Below are 21,744 nucleotides of genomic sequence, written 5' to 3'. Positions count from 1 at the left end.
GTGGACTCGCTTCAGGACTTTGAATGTTGAGCAAAGGCAGAAAAAAGGATTAGTGGCAGTGCCCTACAAACTGGCCAGTGTTTCCATCTACTGGGATCCCGAGTTGTTGCTGGTTCCCAGCTGGGTCTTCAGTCTTCCCGTCAGTTCTCTGAGCTGCCTTCCTACCCTTCAGGGCTTCCCTGGTGGTTCAGCTGGTAAAGAATCCGCCTGCAATGTGGGAGACCCATTGATTCCTGGGTTGGGAAGATCCCCCGGAGAAGGGACCGGCTACCCATTCCAGTATTCTGGCCTAGAGAAGTCCATGGACTGTATAGTCCAAGGGGTCGCAAACAGTTGGACACCACTGAGCAACTTTCACTTTCCCTTTCCCACCCTTCCAGTAAATTACTGTTACTCTGCAAACCCAGACTCCAACTGGTACAGGCAGCCAAGGGAGGCTACACAGATGACAGACACACACACACAGAAGTGTACCTCGCAAAGAAACTAGAGAAGGAAATGGCAACCACTCCGGTATTCTTGCCTGGAAAATTCCATGGACAGAGGAGCTTGGCAGGCTACGATCCATGGCGTCACATAGAGTCGGATGCAACTTGAGTGACTTCACTTTCTTTCTTTCTTTATCAAAGAAAAGGCTTTGGGCCTTACCCAGGCTCCAGTCAGACCAGCCATACTGTTATTCGTTCTGCAGATTTCATTTGAAGAAGATATGAAATCGTTTTATCACTAAAAAGGTCTAAAATCATCACATTCATGACTGTGAAGGTTTCAGTCATGAAACCCTTAAATTGGAGAATTTTAAGGACAAACTGAAGGATGAGGACTATGGCAGAAAATATGTCTGAAATAAAAAAAAAGAAAGAAAATGAAAAATTGGAAGCTGCTTCAAAATTCATGAGGTTTCAGAGGAAAGAGAGAGAACAGGAGTTATTTCCATGTGAAGACCCTCAATGCCTAAAAACTGAGTTCTAGGTAGTAAAGCAAAGAACAGAACGTCCAAAGAAAAGGCTCAGGGAGCTGTGATTACAGACAGGTAAGAAACGTGGGATCCATGCTTCAAAGTCCTTGAGAGAAATACACAGGAGAGACAGCACTTTACAAGGACTTTTGCAGAGAAATTGGAATACCTGAAAATGAAAGCTAAAATTCATATTCCATTTCTCAGCTTTTCTAGAAACTAGAGCATGGACATGTATTTTAGGTTCAATTAACTGGACACGTAAATGTAGAAACACCATCTGTGGATGCAAAGAAACTGGCACTTCAGGGAATCAAGAGAAAGTGACACAAAAAGCATCCACAGGGAGAACTCTCCAGGAGGCGACAGCAGTTTAAACAAGTCTCCAGAGACAGAGCCGTGCTGTGCAGGCCGCCTGCGGTCGAGGGCCAGTTGGTAAAGTGACCCGTCAATCCAGGCTTCAGCAGTAATACCCGTGTGGTCCCACCGCGAATGTCTGAGGGTGCCCTTTTCTCCACATCCTCTCCAGCATTTAATGACTGTAGAATTTTCAAAGATGGCCATTCTGACCTGTGTGAGGTAGTTCTGATTTACATTTTTAAAATAATTCGTGATGCTGATCACCTTTTCAACAAGTGCCTGTTGTCCATCTGTATGTCTTCTTTGGAGAAATGTCTTTAGGTCTTCTGCCCATTTTCTGCTTGGGGTGTTCATGTTTTTGTTTTTTATACTAGGCTGTATGAGTTGTTGGTATCCTTTGGGTATTAAGCCCTTGTAGACTGCACCATTTGCAAATATTTTCTCCCATTCTGTAGGTTGTCTTTTCATTTTCTTCATGGTTTCCTTTGCTGTGCCAGAGTTTATAAATTTGATTAAGCCTCATTTGTTTATTTTTGCTTTTATTTCTTTTGTCTTGGGAGACTAATCTAAGAAAACATTGCTATGATTTATGTCAGAGCATTTTTGCCTATATTCTCTTCTATGAGTTTTACAGTTTCATGTCTTATATTTACAGTCATTGTGAGTTTATTTTTGTATGATCCAACAATCCCACTCCTGGGCATACATCTAGAAAAGACGAAAACTCTAATTTGAAAAGATGCATGTATCTCAACATTCACAGCAGCACTATTTGCAATAGACAAAACATAGAAGCAAACTAAATGTCCATCAACAGATGAATGGAGAAAGATGTGGTCTATTTATACAATGGAATATTACTCAGCCATTAAAGAGATTGAAATAATGCCATTTGCAACAACATGGATGGACCTAGAGAATATCATACTAAGTGAAGTAAGTCACCCAGAGAAAGACAAATATCATATAATATCACTTATATATGGAAACTAAAAAAGGATACAAACTAACTTATTTCTAAAACAGAAACAGACTTGCAGACATAGAAAACATGATAAAATCCATGTTATCCAAGGGGAAAGGGGGAAGAATAAATTAGTATCTGGGATTAACAGGTATATACTGCTATATGCAAAATAGATAAACAACAAGGTCCTACTGCATAGCACCCCTGGAGAAGGAAATGGCAGCCCACTTCAGTATTCTTGCTTGGTAAATCTCATGGTCAGAAGAGCCTGGTGGGTTACAATTCATGGGGTTGCAAGAGTCGGATATGCCTTAATGACTAAACCTCCATTGTATAACACAAGGAACTGTATTCAATATCTTGTAATAACCTATAATGGAAAAGAATGTGAGAAAAATTTATATTATACATACACACACACACACTGCTGTACAGCAGAAACTAACACAACATTGTAAATCAACTATGTGCATGCATGCTGTGTTCTTCAGTCACGTCTGACTCTTTGCGACCCTGTGCACTGTAGCCCTGGAGAAGGCAATGGGACCCCACTCCAGTGTTCTTGCCTGGAAAATCCCATGGATGGAGGAGTCTGATAGGCTGCAGTCCATGGGGTCGCTAAGAGTCGGACACAACTGAGCGACTTCACTTTCACTTTTCACTTTCACGCATTGGAGAAGGCAATGGCACCCCACTCCAGTACTCTTGCCTGGAAAATCCCATGAACGGAGGAGCCTGGTGAGCTGCCGTCGATGCGGTCGCACAGAGTCGGATACGACTGAAGCGACTTAGCAGCAGCAGCAGCAGCACTGTAGCCCTCCAGGCTCCTCTGTCCATGGGATTTTCCAGGTAAGAGTACTGAAGTAGCCATGTCCTCCTCCAGGGATCTTCCTAATCCAGGGACTGAATGCTTGGTTCTATGTCTCCTGCTTTGGCAGGTGGGTTCTTTACCACCAGCACCACCTGGGATTTCAATAAAAAAAAAAAGAACTCTATCACTTATAAAACCATAAAACTTTAATACTTTTCACTCAATAAGCCTCTAATAAGTATATATACTGTGTAAGATACTATGCTGAAGATCTAGGAAGGCAAAGATTCCCGTCATCCAAGTACTTAAGAGTCTAGTGGAGGAACAACAAACACTTAAATTTAAAAATAATTGAATGACAGAAGTTAGAGATGCTGTATATTATCTGCTATGGAATTTGCATGACACATCAATTAACTCTGCCCAAGGACAGATGGGGAGCTATGTGAAGGCACAGAGAAGTGATATTTGAGTGGAGTCAGAAAAACCATAGCCTTGACTAGACGAATACACATATTAAAATAAATACATATATAAAACCTACATCTCTGATGAGGCTTACCTGAATATTTGTTTTTAACTGCTGGAAAATATTGAACTGTTTAAAAGTATTGATTTCTAGCCCTTAACTTAAAATTTATAGTTAGCCTTATAAAAGAATAATAGGTGAATATTAAAAAGCATATAAATTGCTTTAAACATCCTTAAATTTTACAGTAATTTTCCTGTCTTCATCCTACTATATTTCTAATTTCCAAATTAGTTATGACCAACCTAGGTAGCATATTGAAAAGCAGAGACATTATTTTGCCAACAAAGGTCCGTCTAGTCAAGGCTATGGTTTTTCCTGTGGTCATGTATGGATGTAAGAGTTGGACTGTGAAGAAAGCCGAGCACTGAAGAATTGATGCTTTTGAACTGTGGTGTTGGAAAAGACTCTTGAGAGTCCCTTGGACTGCAAGGAGATCCAACCAGTCCATTCTGAAGGAGATCAGCCCTGGGATTTCTTTGGAAGGAATGATGCTAAAGCTGAAACTCCAGTACTTTGGCCACCTCATGTGAAGAGTTGACTCATTGGAAAAGACTCTGATGCTGGGAGGGATTGGGGGCAGGAGGAGAAGGGGAGGACAGAGGATGAGATGGCTGGAGGGCATCACTGACTGGATGGACGTGAGTCTGAGTGAACTCCGGGAGTTGGTGATGGACAGGGAGGCCTGGTGTGCTGCGATTCATGGGGTCGCAAAGAATGGGACATGACTGAGCAAAGAATGGGACATGACTGAGCAACTGAACTGAACTGAACTGAACTTGTATTACAATGGCAAATTCAGAGAAGTACAAATAAACACAGAAAAGTGGGCCCCCTACCTTAATGTACTCAGTTAATATATTCAGTAACACATGAGGGAGATTAGAAAACTTAAGTCTGTTTGGAAAGGCACAAAATGAAAAGTGCAAATCTGTCTGCCAAAGGAAAGCCATCCTAAAAAAGAAAAAAAAAAAGCCCAAATTTACACGTACGGGTATTTCACACACACACACACGGTGATCACACTACACACACTGTAACGCACCTTGCTTTTTTCATGTACTGTATTTAGGAATTCTTTGCGCATCCACATTTAAATCTCCTTCATAGCGGAAAATGGCTGCACAGTATTAAGTGAACTTAACTAGAATTAGCTTTAACTGAACATATTTGCCCAGGCACAGGTCCCAGTATATGTAAGTCTAGCTCAGACTTTCACAGATTGAGGATTACGAAATCTTTTTAATCCCATAAATCGTAATACCCCAGCTCTAGACCTGATTTGAATTTCTGTCCACTTTGCAAACGCAGTCTCACGTGAGTCTCCTCCTTCCAGCCTGAAGTCTTGCTCCGCCTCCCTCGATTTCTCTACCCGCCCCGACCAGCTTCCTAGGAGCCAGGCTGAACAGGAGGGGGCGGGTCACAATCGTCCGAGGGCGCATGCGCGGCCTTTGCGCGCATGCGCGCTACGCGGCTACTGGCGTGTCCCTTTCCTGGGCTGAGGTGGTCGGCGCCTCTCCAGGGGCGGGACGCCAGGCGCTATGGCGGACGGCAGCGGGGAAGTAGTAGTAGTGCCCGTGACCGGGGCTGCCAACGGCCTCAATAATGGGGCCGGCGGGACCTCGGCGCAGACTAGCAACCCGCTGTCGCGGAAACTGCGTAAGATCCTGGACACCCGGCTGGACAACGACAAGGTGAGCGGGGCTGGAGGGGCCGAGGGTCGCGCATCCCTGGGAGCCGGGGTCGGGGGGTGGTCGTCTGTCCGGCGACCTCGCGCTTGTCCCTTGTCTTCGCCTCGAGGGGGGCACCCCAGGCCCGCGGGATCCCCAGGCTGCGTTGCCGACGTGGGGCAGGTGAGAAGAGGGAAGCCGAGGAGACCCTGGGAAAACGAAGGAGTTTCCAGGGTGTACCTCTATTTATTTAAAACGGTTCCTCGAAGATTCTGGGTCCGGACGGCAAACGGTGGAAGAGGGGTTCTCCCTGACCCCGACAGGTGTTGGTCATGCAGTAACGGCATAAAGAAAAAAAATATATAGAAGTGAGTTTTATAGGTAAATGTGTAGGCATCTGACAGCAAGCTATCGATAAGAATTTGTGTGTAAAAGATAACATTATACTATGATGAGTAAGAAAGATGGTCCACATTATACTATGATGACTAAGAAAGGTGGTCTTTAGGACCACCACTTATTAGATATAACCAGCAAACTGGTGCATTCTGGTTTGAGTAAGTCCCTTAACTTCTCTAAGCTGATGTTAAATCTCTAAATTGGGAACACCGCAAGTTACTTTCTCAGGGTTGTTGCGAGGTTTCAATGAGAGAAACCAGGTGAAATGCTTAGCACAGCCGCTGCAGGAGTTGTTTCTTGTTAATTCTCAATAAATGTTAGTTTTATGCAGTTTATTAAGGGTTTAAAGTGTCTGTTATTGACATGAATCTTCTCTTTTAATACAGCTGCTCTGTTAAATTAACATTATTTCTTTTTTACTCCTGAGAAAAATAAGGTATGGAGAGAGGGTCTCTGGGTTAAGACATGTATCTAGTAACTGGCGAGCTGTCATTTGCCCCCTAGTCTGTGTGATTTTGTTCATTTAGCATTTACTGACCACTCATTTAGCCTCGACTCCAGGACGTATCAAGGCTGTGTTCCAAAAAAGAAATAGCTTTATTTTATCTATTTTTTACCATAAATATTTATAGCTATTTTTTCTGTCTCTTAAATATTAAACTGAATTTAAATAGCCTTACAGTTTTTTTCATTCCAGCCATTTTTAAAAATTGAAGTATAGTTGATTTGCAATATAGTGTTAGTTTTAGGTGAGCAACCAAATGTGTCCAGTGTTTTTATGATAGCGTAATCAAAACATGGAAAGTCCAGCCTGTTTAAACATGGATTAGTTCAGGTGTAGGAATTTCTGTCTGTAGGATTTAGGGTGTTATTGGACACAGTGGGCTTGGTCCTCTGCCCTCTCTACCCACGTTCTCTCTGTTAAAGACCTCTTTTAGTCTCATAGCTTTTTAAATAGTAAAAAGCATGATGATTCTCTAATTTCTAACTCTGTTCCTGACATCTCTACCAAGCTCCAGTTGGCTACCTGATCCATATCACACAGACGGCATGGCCAGAATTCTTGATTTTCCTCCAAACTGGTTCTCTTCCCCTGTTAGTAAAGAACATCACCATTTACCCTTCATGCAAGAAGCATATAAGTGTTTTTTTTATTCCTGTTGTTTTCTTTTCCCCCACATCTCACATCCAATTCATTACAAATCCTATAGGCTCAATCTTCAAAAATATATTCTAATTTTTTTTGGAGTGTCTCTTTTTTTAATCTGCTTAAACCATCTTGGGCTAAGCCACTGGCCACTGTCAAATTTTGCTTGAATTATTTTGGTTCAGAAGTCATCTCAGAGAGGCCTTCCTCTCTTAAGTCTAAGTTCGGCTCCCAGTTACTCAGTTCCCAGCCTAGAAGCTACCGTTGGTACTTATTTTTTAGATATAGCCTCCCAGAGTTGGTTTATGCAGGCACTAGTAAATATGCATGTACTGTACATAGTCCTTTTTTTTTTAAACACTTGTTTTCACTTACCTATATCTTGAAGCTCACGCTATGTAAGTACATACAGAATTTCCACTTCTTTTCAATGGCTGCATCACAGTCTCTTTAACCAAGCCTTTTTAGATGAACATTAAGGTTCTTTCTAATCTTTGCAATTTCAAACAATCCTGCAATGAATAACCTTGTATATATGTCATGATGCACAAGTAAATATGTCCTTACTGTGTTTCAGAAATAAGATTGCTGTTCAGTACTGTGAAGGTCTTCTGGTATTTTTTGGATTGTGTAATGGAAATAAGTTCTTGGGAAATGATTTCAGTAAGTTTTTGCTTAAGATTAGAAAAACATTTGAAAAATGGTCCCAGTAATATTCTTTTATTATCAATTATGTAGGACATGTTGGAAGCTCTTAAGGCACTGTCAACCTTTTTTGTTGAAAATAGTTTGCGGACTCGAAGAAATTTACGTGGAGATATCGAACGCAGAAGTTTAGCCATCAATGAAGAGTTTGTAAGCATTTTCAAGGAAGTGAAAGAAGTATGTAAACTCTTTTCATTTAGCATTTATTGAGCACTTACTGTATGCTTGGCTTTGTGCTAGGTTTTTTTATGAATAGAGTTGATATGCTTGCTATTTGTGTACCATGTTCAAATAGAAAATTTAACTATTAACAATTCCTTCAGCAGCATCTTTCTTTGGATTGGTGTAATTTCTAAATCCATAACCTCCACAAATGCTGCTTCTTAGAACGTTGAAACATTTGCTCTGGAAAATTCTTTTACGAATTTTAGCATTTTAAACAGCAACAAAAAACCATTTCTCTGAGTGATTTTCCAGTAGAAATAGTCTCTCGTTGAATACATCTCTCTTGGATAACTATTTTTCCACTGGAGATTAATAGGGACCGAGTAACCTTACTGCATCCTAAATTATGAAATTTTCAGATTAATTAAAATCAGTTACTTCAGCTAATAAATAATTATTCATTGTATTTGAGTGAGCAGTTACTCACCGTAGGGTGAAAATGAATTTTATTTATTACGTCATATTATTAATTACATTAAATTAGAGTGATATTACATAGTTAATATTTCTATGTGAGTTGTATGAAAGTGTCATACACGGTACCAGCGAGTGCTTAATAAACACAAGGCTATTTTTTTTTTAAAGATTTATTATTTATTTGTTTGTGGCCGCACTGGGTCTTCGTGGCTGCTCTGGGTCTTCATTGCTTCACGTGGGCTTTCTCTAGTTGTGATGAGTAGGAGCTACTCTGCATTGCAGTGTACAGGTTCTAGGTGCTCAGGCTTCAGTAATCGTGGTGCATGAGATTAGTTGTTCTGCTGCATGTGGGATCTTCCCAGACCAGGGATTGAACCCTGTTTCCGCTGCACTGGCAGGCAGATTCTTAACCATAGACCACCAGGCAAGTCCAACGTAGACTGTTTTTAACTGTGCAGTAGGATTTGATTGGCTGAAGTCTAATAATCTGGAAGGTTAAAAGGGAAGTTTGGTAGTGTTCATAAAACTAGGGAGGGATAGTAGAGATGAGCACATCTAAAGTGTACTCTTTAAACACCATTTCCCACTGAAAAGAAGTACCAAAGCGAGGAAGCCATAAAAGACCACTGGGAAGTGTCAAAAGGACTGTGGAGCTAAGTTAAGGGGTTTCCACTGGTCAAAGATAGGATGATTTGAGGATCAATAAGAATGACTGCAGTGGACTGAAGCTCGTCAAGCATATTTATGTCCATGAGTGATACTACGTTATTACAAGTCAGATTCATTCGGTGTACTGTAGTGCACGCTTAGTCCCTCCGTCGTGTCCAACTCTTTGCAGCCCCATGGACTGTAGCCCGCCAGGCTCCTCTGTCCATGGGATTTTCCAAGCAAGAATACTGGAATGGGTTGCCATTTGCTAAAGTAAATATTAGAAAAAAGTTTTTCTTGACCTAGTTGGCTAATAATATAGTGCTAGTCTCATTAGATTATACAGTGAGATTTAAGGAAATAGATTAGTTTGCCTATTTGTACCTGTTTGCTGTTGCTGATATTAATTGCTATTTTGAAATCATTCTTTTATTCACTTCAAAGCTGTTTAGGATAAACAGTAAAGGTCAGAAATAGAGCTATTACTTATGATTCTATTACACAAAAATAACCTGTCAGTATTTTATTGTGTGGCCCTTCAGGACTTTCCCTGTGTTCTTCTGCACGTATATGTGTATTTTTTCTGGGAAAAAAAAACAAAACAAAACACGGGGAGGTGTTGTATGTGTTTTATGAGCCCTTTTTTAGCCTTATATAGACATCTTTCCATAATAACACACGTGTGTGTGCGCACGCACACACACACACATAGATACTATCATTGTTAATGGATGCACAGATTTCCGTTGTGTGGTTGGAAATGGTTCACACTTGCCATTTGTTTTAGGCAACTCTGTGTTGATCATCTCGTACATATATTGTTGCACGTTTATTTGATTAATTTCTTAGGATAAATTCTTAGTATGAGAATGTGAATAAACACGTATTCATATTCTTAAAAATTTTCCATTTTCCTATTGTCAGACCCTTTCTAAAAAGAAATATGCTAGTTTTTTAAAATATCTTTTCATATTCTAGATGTTATTCTTTTTAATCATTTTCAGTCTTAAATACAGAATCTTTTGTCATGCTTTGGCAAAAGAATATCATGGAACAAAAATAAAGATTTGGCTAAGATAAGAGAAATTTTTTTAACTATACCTAATGCTTTATACCTAATGCTTTAACTATGTCTAATGTTTCTTTTTTCCTTTTCAGGAACTTGAAAGCATACATGAAGATGTTCAAGCAATGAGCAGCTGTTGTCAAGATATGACAAGTCGCCTACAGGTCCGGTATAATGACTGCATTGTAGCCTAGTTCCTGATAAGACAGTAAACTTTCAGAAATTGCTAGATAAGTCCACAGAATGTGTGGATATCTGATACATCATGCCCTGTAGTAAGTTTGAACGTAAATTTTTAAAAATTAGAACTCTCTTCGTGTTTCTTCAGTGATGGTTTGCTAATATTGTGCAGTTAACTCCAGAAACCTTTGTATTTTGATCTTGCCAGTATAGAGATAACTGTGTGAAGTTTTGATAAACTTTTGAATTCTATAATATTCCACAAATGCAGCACAAATAAATTCCTTAGTAGAAAGCCTTAGGAATACTTTCAGACTAAAGCTATGCCCAGTGAAGACCCAGCTTAATTATGATTTATACTCACTCTAAAAAATATCTCAGGAAAATGTCTCTAAGTGTAGGGCCGTTTATTGAAGCAGTCTAAACCCCTAGTTTGGCTGCAGAGTTAGCATTGATCTACATACTTCTGATTCATTTTATGCCTTTATGTCTCTACCTGTCTCCAACCACTGACTTGTTTCTCCTCTTGTTACTGACTGCCTTATTTTATAGGATTGCCCAGTTCAGGCCACTGAGAGAGAATCTCATTGGTTACACTTGTTGTTTGTTTCAGTTCACCTTATAAATGTTTTCCTAGTCTTTGAAATACCTTTTCATCAAGTTTTCATTCCTGATCCTTTCAGCTCTGGTTCAGGGGAGAGAGGATTGCTTAGTATGACTTAGTATGACTTGGTCAGGAACAGCACTCTGTCTTGTAGATGGAGCTATCTCTAATCTTCACCAGAACCCTCTATGAAGGGTATTTTTTGTATATTGAGTTATCATTGACTTAGCTTACAACTTCAGAGATTTCCTGGTAGCTCAGCACATCCATAACTGAAGCCATGTTTTCCATCCTTCACTGGTCCTGCCAGTGCCTCTGTTTCACTAAAAAGCATCAGGAACTGTTAAATTCCATCATGGTGACACCTTTTTCTTTCTTGTAAGCCTTATGTATGTAGTATTATGTGTGTATTGAGAATTCTGAGTTCTTCTTTTTTAAAATCGATTTATTTATTTATTTTTCTTTAGAGGATAATTACAATATTATAATTACAATATTGTAAGAACTGCCTGAGTCAGTTCTTAAATGTAGTATGTGAGCCTTAAAACATCTGTTTCAATTTTTGGGGCCTTTTTTATATCTTTGCGTTCTGGAGTGTAATCTCATTTGCTGTTGAACTCCAGTAATTGGCAATGTTAGTTTTCTGAAGTATAATAGAATTGAAATGTGCTAATATTAGATATGTTTATAATTCTAGGCAGCAAAGGAACAGACTCAGGATTTAATAGTAAAAACCACTAAGCTTCAAGCTGAAAGGTAAGCTTTTCTTTATATAATCAATTCTTCATTAATTTGGAGATAACTCAAAATCTATAAATAACTTCAAAGCAGAGTTAAAATAATCAAAAAAGTGATTCAAAAATGATACAAAATATGAGGTTTTAAGCTATTATCCAAGAGTAAAACAAATACAAGCAGTGTTTAGGAACATTGATAGCTGGGACTGAGATTATCCCTTTTTGGAAGTGACGATGTGTTGTTCGTTTGCTATATAATTCAAAACTGACTGCTCTTTTAAACAAGCAGTAGATTTTTAAATTTTTTAGTAATTGTATTATGTTTTTTCACAATTGCCTTTCATTTTTAACTTAATGATTATGTATGCTGCTGCTGTCAAGGTACAGAACTGTTCTGCCACCACACGTCTCTTTCCCATTGGTGCATGGACCATGGTGAGGAAAATTGCACACTATGCTGAAGAGATGGTTGGGTTCACAGAGCAGTCAACTCTAAGGAAAAGCAGGTGTTGAATTTCTGTATTCAGAACTAAGCATGTGCCTTGAGCATCAGATTAGAATGTTTTTAGTATCACAACACATCTTTCGAAAGTTTCCTTGCAGTTAGAGACCGACCTGTGAATTTTTCTCTTATGTTTTTGTTGGCTGATGTGAGAACAAGTGTGGATTCAATTGAAAATTATGTCTAAAACCAAGAAACAGATCACCAATCCTGTATACAAAGTTTATTCAAACCCTTTCTGCTGCTGCTGCTAAGTCGCTTCAGTCGTGTCCGACTCTGTGCGACACCATAGACGGCAGCCCACCAGGCTCCCCTGTCCCTGGGATTCTCCAGGCAAGAACACTGGAGTGGGTTGCCATTTCCTTGTCCAATGCATGAAAGTGAAAAGTGAAAGTGAAATCGCTCAGTCATGTCCGACTCTTCACGACCCCATGGACTGCAGCCCACCAGGCTTCTCCGTCCATGGGATTTTCCAGGCAAGAGTACTGGAGTGGGGTGCCATTGCCTTCTCCTGGCCTGAGTTAAATCTTTCTCTTGCCATCTTTAGTATGTAGTACAATCTCCTGTAACTAATTGTTGGTTTGATTGAATCTCTTTCCTACAAAGCTGAGCTCCTTGAGAAGTGACAGCCTCTTATTCTCTTTTTATGTCTCAGTGCAAAACACATTGTGGATTCAGTAAGTGATTTTGAGTGAATAAATATGAACTTTGTTTTTTAATATTGGTGAAATCACTATTTATTATGTATTTTTTTGGTCTCTTGGAAAGGCCCATCAGCCAAATTTCTCTCTGGTGAATGTTAATGTTTATCTTTGAGGTGTAGTATGTTATAGTGGAAAGGATGTAGACCTTGAAGAGCTGAATTCTAATCTAAATCTTAGGTAAGAGCTCATTAGATTTTTAATCTTATATGAGTTCTTTGTTAACTCCCTCAGGCTCAGTTATCACATGTGAAAAAAAGGAATAATAAGCTACATTGCAGGGTTGTTGTGATGAATAAGTGATTTATACTGAGTGCTGAACACACTGCCTGACATACCTCAAGGAGTACTACCCTCCATATCCCTCTCCGCTTTTTAGACAGAGATGTGTAGTCCATCTTGTTTCTTCATTGGCTTTGGCAACTGGAAGCAGAAGCTATTCTGTACTTAATTAGATAATTTTCCTCAGCTGTGTTGTTTATGTTCTCATTCTTTCTTATTTTTTAATAGTTTTTATTTTGATTGTGTTATTTGCTATAAACCTATAACTTAGGTTTTGATATTACAGCTTACATAAAAATATAAAAGCAATTTATTTTGCCAGAACATATGTGATACATCTTCTTTTATTGCCCTGTAAAAGGTTAGGAGGAGGCAAGAAAAAATCACTTTTTTCTGCTTCTCCTTTCATTTACATGTGTGAAACTTGAAGAAAATTACAATTAGATTAACTTGAACACCTAGATATAGCTATTGTTAACAGTGTGGTGTATTTTCTCTCAGTTAGTATGTGTGCATACTGAATTAACAGCTGACCCTTGAACAACACAGGTTTGAACTGCACAGGTCCACTTATATATGTGTTTTGTTTTTTTTTTTTGTAGTCCTACACAGTCCACAGTGGGTTGGAGCTTCTACTCCAGAGGGCTGGATGTAATATATGCAGATTTTCCTCTGTACAGGGTAGGGTAGGAGTCCCCAAGCCACACATTATTTATTCAAGGGTCAACTGTGCTAGATTCAGTTAAAACATAATGAAAAAGTAAACTAAAGAGATTAATTTTACTTTGTGCCTGGTAAATTGACTGTGAAGATAGATCCAAAAGAAACTCCCAAAAGATTTTCATTGAAACGGTTAATTTGTATAGTCTCAAGGAATTTTATGAAGTGTTATCATTAATTTAAATCCGGTATGATAATGATTTGAGCTTCTAAAAGTATAAAACAAAACATGTTAAGGTAACTGGTAGATATCAGTACTTAATAAGATAATTAAGGACATAGGTTTTTTTTAAATCTGTATAGATTTAAGTAGGTGATTTACATTGTCATTTGAGAAAAATAGAGCATTACTGCCACCTGGAGGACTTTTTCTTTTTAGCTCTTGTTATATGGCAGGAGCAGTTGACATTGTGAACTTAAACCTGGAAACCCAAGAGTCCAAACAAAACAAAGATGGCATGTGTTGTTCTGTCTGTTCAGATACTGTTTGTTCAGTTTCATTTGAATGTTTTGAAATTGGAGAATATTACTTCCCTGTGAATACTATTAATGCAACACTTTAATTTTATTTGTATATCTTCAAATCTAAAATCTAGAAGGCAGGAATGTTGAATTTCTGCTCATGTGGTTTGTATTCCTGACTTGCCTTTAGATTGTGACGCAACTCAGTCCTGCAGGTCCCTGCAGGTTGAATTGCAGACTCAAGTGTGTTTTTTCCTAATTGTCAGCTAGTCTAAGTTGGCTGCGCTCAGATAATATAATTTGAAAAGATGTTTTTTGTTTGTTATGATAGTGTGCAGAAAAAGTGGCTAAGACAAAATAGAGGAGTAATTTTTTTTTTTAATGGATTAATGAAAAATTACTAGATGAGTTCTTGGCTTCAATTTCTAACCTAAAGTAAATAATAGGCTTGATTTTTGATTTGTTGTGTACTTCATGTACAAGCTTCAAAGGCTTAGAACTTTTTAGTGACTGAGAAGAAATTAATTGGCTTATGTCTCTCTCACAACTTTGTTACCATAAGGTGAACTATTCACATACATATAAGTGGCTGAGGATTTGTATTGCCTGTACCATTCATGAACTTATTTCCCCTTTTGCATAAAGGTTAGTTCATCATTTTACTGTGGCCTCTTACTGTGCCCTCTGCAGAGGTAGGACAATATCAGCTAATTGATCACCTACATGCTTGATGAGCTGCTAATATTTGAGGCAGAAATGAGGCTTCTGAAGATACTGAGACAGTTGCACGTCTTTGTCTTAAAAGTTATGAGAGATGTAACTTGTTTTAAAGCTATGTAAAATGCATAATGTGATTGATTTTCTGTTCCCTTTTTAAAAATATTACAGTCAAAGATTAGAAATAAGAGCACAAGTGGCAGATGCCTTCTTATCCAAGTTCCAGCTGACTTCTGATGAAATGAGTCTTCTCCGAGGTACAAGAGAAGGACCCATCACTGAGGTACTTTGCTTTTTGTTGAAATCACTTACAGCACAGCAGTTACAGATGTTATAGAGAAATCACTCTTTTCTAAGGCTTTATTTTACCACCTAAATTTTTTTTTTATTTAAAAATGTTTTTAAGCTTAGCAATTTAAGGTACAGATTTTAAATTATCTAATTTTTTTCAAAACAGTACATGTACTTCTTTTTTGTTTTTTAGGAGTCAGAGTACAATAAGGCTTATAAGGAAAGCCTACATCACCTCATCACCTATTCCACGCCTTTCCATCTCTAAGTCCTTTGGCAACCATTTTCAATCTTGTTAATTGCTTCTTTTGTAGATTCTATGTTCTGGACCTCTGGTGAAAAGGAGTATGCTTTGGATATCGATGTTAACTATTTTCTATGGATGAGCTACCATGGGCTAAGTAATTAGCCTCTCCCTCCACGGCTCCTTTCCCTCCACACATACATGTTCTCTTTTCTTCTGCCTCACAGTGCAGTTGTATGGCATGTTCTGTTTACATTGCAGTGATGTTGCAATGATTACATGTTCTTTCTCTCACAGCTTTTGGTCTTTCCTGAGATTAGAAACTCCTCACCTTTTCATCTGATTCTTTTCTGAACCCATGCCATTCTTTCCAAAACTTCAAAATGCTAAACAACAAGGAAAAGTATCATTCCTCTTTTTTCCCTCTTGAAAATACTCAGTTTTTCTTGAGAAGAATCTTTCAGTGTCCTAACTGGGAGGAACTGCAAACCTGTGCCTGGGGTCTGAGGGCAGGAAGAGTTCCTGAGGGGGCCCAGGGTGGGGGGCTTACTGAGTGACTCTTGATAGATGTCACCATTATCTTACTGCCTGGGCTGGGATGGAACCCATCCCTTGCGTGTAGGGTGTTAAGTAGGTGAGAGAATTGTAGGTGCCTTACCTATTGGTATTTATGGCCCTTATAGTGTGAGGAACTTTGTGCATTTTAAATATGTGACATCGCGCCTTCCCTCCCCCCACCTCAGCAGAAATAATCAACAGTATTAGGATTTTAAAACATTAAAAAAGTTTTTTTTATTCATCAAAGAAAAATAACCCATCGACTGCTTTTCATGGTTGGAACACTATTTGTGGCTATCTGGAAACTAAGGCTCCAGTACCTTTTTAGAGAGGGAAAAAAAGCTGGGAGTTCAGCATCAGTCAACTCATGTATGTTTATACATCCAACTTTGCATTCTGCTCCTGGATGAGGGGGCAACAAAGGGTATATGATAGACACATAAACCGTCATCTCCTGTGATGATGAAGCCATGCTGGGTTTTCTGCGTTTTAAGATATGTAATACATAGCATGTTTTCCTTTATGTTATAATCTTCAGGTTTATATTACTCTTTCACAAAACTGTATACGTCTTGAAGACAGAGATTTTGTCTTTATAAAGTTTTAATCTCCGCATCTTAGTACACTTTTGACATATAGTAGACATCGAATTAATATATGTTTTAAAATGTGAATAATGGGCTTCCCTGGTGGCTCAGCTTATAAAGAATTCACCTGCAGTGTGGGAGACCTGGGTTCGATCCCTGGGTTGGGAAGATCCCCTGGAGAAGGGAAAGGCTATCCACTCCAGTATTCTGGCCTGGAGAATTTCATGGACTCATAGCCCATGGGGTCGCAAAGATTCTGGGGGACGCGACTGAGCAACTTTCACTTCACTAAATATCTATTATACATTTTATAAAAAATTAGAGAAAGTTGAGATCAGTATAAGGAAGGCTTCATTAGAGTTGGTAGAATAATTTCTTTTTCCTTTGTCATGATATTTCAAGTTAGAGCAATACAGTTTTACCTGAAAACATGGAAACTTTAAAGTTACATTCTTAATTTTAAAGGAATTTTTCAAGGCACTGGGAAGAGTAAAACAGATTCATAATGATGTTAAAGTTCTCTTGCGTACAAACCAACAAACAGCGGGGTGAGTAGCCTTTTCAATTCATGACTGTGTTGCCACTTGTATTTCCAAAATTTTAAAGATTTTCTAGATTCTTAAAGTGTATGGCATTATGTGAAATAGAAGTTTAATCTTTATGTGTCTTTGGATAAAGAGGAAGTTATACCCTGGTGTTTAGCATAAAACAGCAGTTGAGTATCTAAGTGATGGTATTAAAACTTGGCAAAGTTTATTTAATTATTAAAAAATTACTAAAAAAATTATTCCACAAAATAATAAAAAGTTAATAGGCTATAATGAAATCATTCTGTTATTAAAATAATTAGATTCTTAGATTTAGCTATTGGCTAAAACTTTTAAATAAATTATAATCTTTGATTTTTTTTAGTTTAGAAATTATGGAGCAAATGGCCTTGCTTCAAGAAACATCTTACGAAAGACTTTACCGGTGGGCTCAAAGTAAGTGGTTTCTTTGATGCAGTCTAGATTCATGAATGCTTGATTTTATTTCACTTAGTATTTATTTGATAACATATTTTGATCTCAGTAATCAAAAAATTTGAACATACTGTCCTTGTGTTTGCCTCATAAGTACTATAATTCAGGTACTATATATGATTAAGGATGGAAATGAAAAAATAATAAAATCAGTATTTGTGCCCCAGATTATCTTAAGGTTGATTAGACATCCCTTGTTGTTAATATAATCGTTATGGTGAATTAATTTTCTGTTGGCTGCTGTAACAAATTTATCTCAATCTTAATGGCTTAAAACAAAACATAAGTTTGTCATTTTATAGTTCTGTAGTCAGAAGTCACCATGCTAAAGTGAAAAGATGTGCATTCATTTCTGGAGGCTCTAGGGAATAATCTGTTGCCTTTCTCATTCACTTTTTTGGCATAATTAGTTCTTTGAGTCTGAGGACTGAGCTCTGAGTTCCCTTGCTGGCTGTCACAGGGTTTTCCCGCTTCTAGAGGCTGCCTGCATTGGCTTGTGGCCCCTTCCTCCATCTTTGAAGCCAGCAATGGGTGGATGGAGTCGCTTTCTCACTTTGAATCTCTCCTGCCACTTCTTCCATCTCATATTTCTGATTTTCTGCTAGCCTCTTCCACTTTTAAGACCTAGATGATTACCTTGGACCCACTTAATGATCTGGGAAGATGTCCCTATTTAAGGTCATCTCACACGCTAGTAAAGTAATGCTTAAAATTCTCCAAGCTAGGCTTCAGCAAAATGTGAACCGTGAACTTCCAGATGTTCAAGCTGGTTTTAGAAAAGGCAGAGGAACCAGAGATCAAATTGCCAACATCCGCTGGATCATGGAAAAAGCAAGAGAGTTCCAGAAAAACATCTATTTCTGCTTTCTTGACTATGCCAAAGCCTTTGACTGTGTGGATCACAATAGACTGTGGAAAATTCTGAAAGAGGTGGGAATACCAGACCACCTGACCTGCCTCTTGAGAAACCTGTATGCAGGTCAGGAAGCAACAGTTAGAACTGGACATGGAACAACAGACTGGTTCCAAATAGGAAAAGGAGTACATCAAGGCTGTATATTGTCACCCTGCTTATTTAACTTATATGCAGAGTACATCATGAGAAGCACTGGGCTGGAGGAAGCACAAGCTGAAATCAAGATTGCCGGGAGAAATATCAATAACCTCAGATATATAGATGACACCATCCTTATGGCAGAAAGTGAAGAACTAAAGAGTCTCTTGATGAAAGTGAAGGAGGAGAGTGAAAAAGTTGGCTTAAAGCTCAGTGTTCAGAAAACTGAGATCATAGCATCTGGTCCCATCACTTCATAGCAAATAGATGGGGAAACAGTGGACACAGTGGCTGACTTTATTTTTCTGGGCTCCAAAATCACTGCGGATGGTGACTGCAGCCATGAAATTAAAAGACGCTTACTCCTTGGAAGGAAAGTTATGACCAACCTAGATAGCATATTCCAAAGCAGAGACATTACTTTGCCAACAAAGGTCTGTCTAGTCAAGGCTATGGTTTTTCCAGTGGTCATGTATGGATGTGAGAGTTGGACTATAAAGAAAGCTGAGTGCCGAAGATTTGATGCTTTTGAACTGCGGTGTTGGAGAAGACTCTTGAGTGTCCCTTGGACTGCAAGGAGATCCAACCAGTCCATTCTAAAGGAGATCGGTCCTGGGTGTTCATTGGAAGGACTGATGTTGAAGCTGAAACTCCAATACTTTGCCCACCTGATACCAAGAGCTGATTCATTTGAAAAGACCCTGATGCCGGGAAAGATTGAGGTCAGGAGGAAAAGGGGACAACAGAGGATGAGATGGTTCAATGGCATTAGCGACTCGATGGACATGGGTTTGGGTGGACGCCGGGAGTTGGTGATGGACAGGGAGGCCTGGCATGCTGTGGTTCATGGGGTCGCAAAGAGTAGGACATGGCTGAGCAACTGAACTGAACTGAAGATCCATCCCCTTAATTCCATCTGCAAAGTCCCTTTTGCTTCATAAAATAACATATTCACAGGTTTCAGTGATTAGGGATCTTGGGAGTACCATTATTTTGCCTACCACAAGAGGTTTATGTATTTAGTTTTAAAATGTTTCAATAGTGTGTTAGTAGAATTACCTGTTAAAAGCAAAGGAACATGAGGTCTTCACCTAGCAAAGGTTGGGAGTTTCTGAACGTGTCCTGTTTTTTTAACAGAGTAGACATTTAATCAGTATTTTGTAGATAGAATAGTAAATATAATTTTACTAGTATGTATTAGTTACCCATATAAACATTCTAGCAAACTGCTTAAAGATTTCCCCTGGGGTAAAGAACTGGTGATGAATATTTAGTATTCCCTTCCCTTCTTGACATTGCTGTGTGTATAGCAGTTATTCGGAGAAGGCAATGGTACTCCACTCCAGTACTCTTGCCTGGAAAATCCCATGAATGGAGGAGCCTGGGAGGCTGCAGTCCATGGAGTTGCTAAGAGTCGGACACGACTGAGCGACTTCACTTTCCCTTTTCACTTTCATGCATTGGAGAAGGAAATGGCAACCCACTCCAGTGTTCTTGCCTGGAGAATCCCAGGGACGGCAGAGCCTGGTGGCTGCCGTCTTTGGGGTCTCACAGAGTCGGATACAAGTGAAGCGACGCAGCAGCAGCAGCAGCATAGCAGTTATTTAGTGCATATTTGTTCATTGATTGGTTTCTTCTGAACTCTGATTCTTATAATAATAAAATATATTATATACCACATAGCAGATGTGGTCTATTGAAGTTAAATAGATATTTAAGCTTGAATGTTTAGTTTGGCAGCATTAACTAGTTTTTTTGGTATGTTCTGTAGGCTTTTCCAAGCATTTTTTAAATGTGGTATTTAGACTCTGGTTGTACAATGGACATAATAAAGGCCTAGTTGTATTTTAACAAGTGTTACAATGTTAACCCTTTTTCAGGTGAATGCAGAACACTGACACAAGAATCATGTGACATATCTCCAGTACTAACTCAGGCAATGGAAGCCCTGCAGGACAGACCTGTCTTATATAAGTGCGTGACTTTTTCCTAATTAATAAAAAAGCAAATCTACTTTTTCTTTGGTAATTTATATTGAATTTCAATGTTAATCAAATTTATATACAATAGTTTGAGCAATATAATAATTTACAGTGATATTTTAATCTCATCTGGGTACCACTGGCGCATCCACCTAATTGCATATTACATGCTATAGAATGCAACACAGATAGGAAAACCAAGATGTCCCAATATCTAGACTGCCTCTTATTTATGCAGAGGTTAAGGTCTTTCCCGCATTCTGCTATCTCGTTAATTACCTTGGAATTGTATGTAACTAAAACTCCTGTATTAACACTGCCCTGGAGGGGTGGAGGTCAAATAGACTAATAAATAATAATTACACAGAGATGAGAAAAGAAGATTTAAAATTAGAATTCCATTAGTAGGATTCCAGAAAAGAAAGAGTTCAGGTTTTTAGTCCTGTAAGTTATGGCAGCCAGGTGCTATGTGATAATGCTTTGGATAAGAACTTCATGCATTATTAACATATATTTTTTATTTTTCTGTGTTTTAGTTTTCTTTTACTTTTCAAGTCCTTTTTTTGTCTTCAGTCTTTAAACTTTTTAGTTTGTGTTGGGGTATAGCCAATTAACAATACTGTGTTAGTTTCAGGTGAACAGGGAAGGGACTCAGCCATACATATACATGATTCCATTCTCCCCTAGGCCTCACTCTCATCCAGGTTTGCATGTAACATTGAGTAGAGTTCCGTGTGCTGTACAGTAGGTCCTTGTTGGTTATCCATTTTGAATATAGCAGTGAGTACGTGACCTTCTCAAACTCCCTAACGACCCCTTCCCCCTCATCAACCATGAGTTCATTTTCTAAGTCTTTGCCTCTGTCTATTTTGTAAGTGAGTTCATCAGTTATCATTTCTTTTTACATTCCACATATAAAGGTTGTCATATGACATTTCTCCTTCTCTATCTGAGTTACTTCACTCAGTATGACACTCTCTAGGTCCATCCATGTTGCTGTGAATGGCATTATTTCTTTCTTTTAATGGCTGAGTAATAGTCCATTGTATATATGTACCACATCTTTTTTATCCATTCCTTCAAATCCTTTTTCATTTTTAATGTCTGGAATAGTATGAAAATGGGAAGACCAAGTAGGGAGTTAAAATTCGGGAAACAGAAAGCCAGAGAACTCATGCATTCAGTCCTGCTCTGAGTCA

General features: G+C 38.7%; 1 protein-coding gene and 1 long non-coding RNA gene across 4 annotated transcripts in view; one reads left to right on the top strand and one right to left on the bottom strand.

The window, feature by feature from the left end:
• Positions 1-408: 408 nt before the first annotated feature.
• LOC129624412 (uncharacterized) lies at positions 409-4,990 on the bottom strand. The gene is made up of 3 exons (XR_008700939.1): positions 4,671-4,990; positions 2,478-2,655; positions 409-2,026 (listed from the first exon to the last, which is right to left on the bottom strand). It is a non-coding gene; the product is annotated as an uncharacterized LOC129624412 (long non-coding RNA).
• A 48-nt stretch (positions 4,991-5,038) lies between these two features.
• The window catches only part of COG6 (component of oligomeric golgi complex 6), a 54,898-nt gene continuing 38,192 nt past the window's right edge, over positions 5,039-21,744 (top strand). The window contains exons 1-8 of one of the 3 annotated variants that reach the window (XM_055542302.1): positions 5,039-5,319; positions 7,580-7,723; positions 9,995-10,066; positions 11,384-11,442; positions 14,979-15,090; positions 16,953-17,035; positions 17,400-17,470; positions 20,444-20,537. In XM_055542302.1, coding sequence (XP_055398277.1) covers positions 5,167-5,319; positions 7,580-7,723; positions 9,995-10,066; positions 11,384-11,442; positions 14,979-15,090; positions 16,953-17,035; positions 17,400-17,470; positions 20,444-20,537 — 788 coding nt within the window. In that variant the 5' untranslated portion in view covers positions 5,039-5,166. The remainder of the gene's footprint in view (positions 5,320-7,579; positions 7,724-9,994; positions 10,067-11,383; positions 11,443-14,978; positions 15,091-16,952; positions 17,036-17,399; positions 17,471-20,443; positions 20,538-21,744) is intronic. The other 2 variants (XM_055542304.1, XM_055542303.1) reach the window with 2 other exon arrangements.

The sequence above is a fragment of the Bubalus kerabau genome, chromosome 12 (assembly GCF_029407905.1).
Source record: "Bubalus kerabau isolate K-KA32 ecotype Philippines breed swamp buffalo chromosome 12, PCC_UOA_SB_1v2, whole genome shotgun sequence".
Classification (NCBI taxonomy): Eukaryota; Metazoa; Chordata; class Mammalia; order Artiodactyla; family Bovidae; genus Bubalus; species Bubalus kerabau.
Note: the sequence above shows the minus strand (reverse complement) of the source record. Positions and strands in the feature narration are given on the sequence as shown.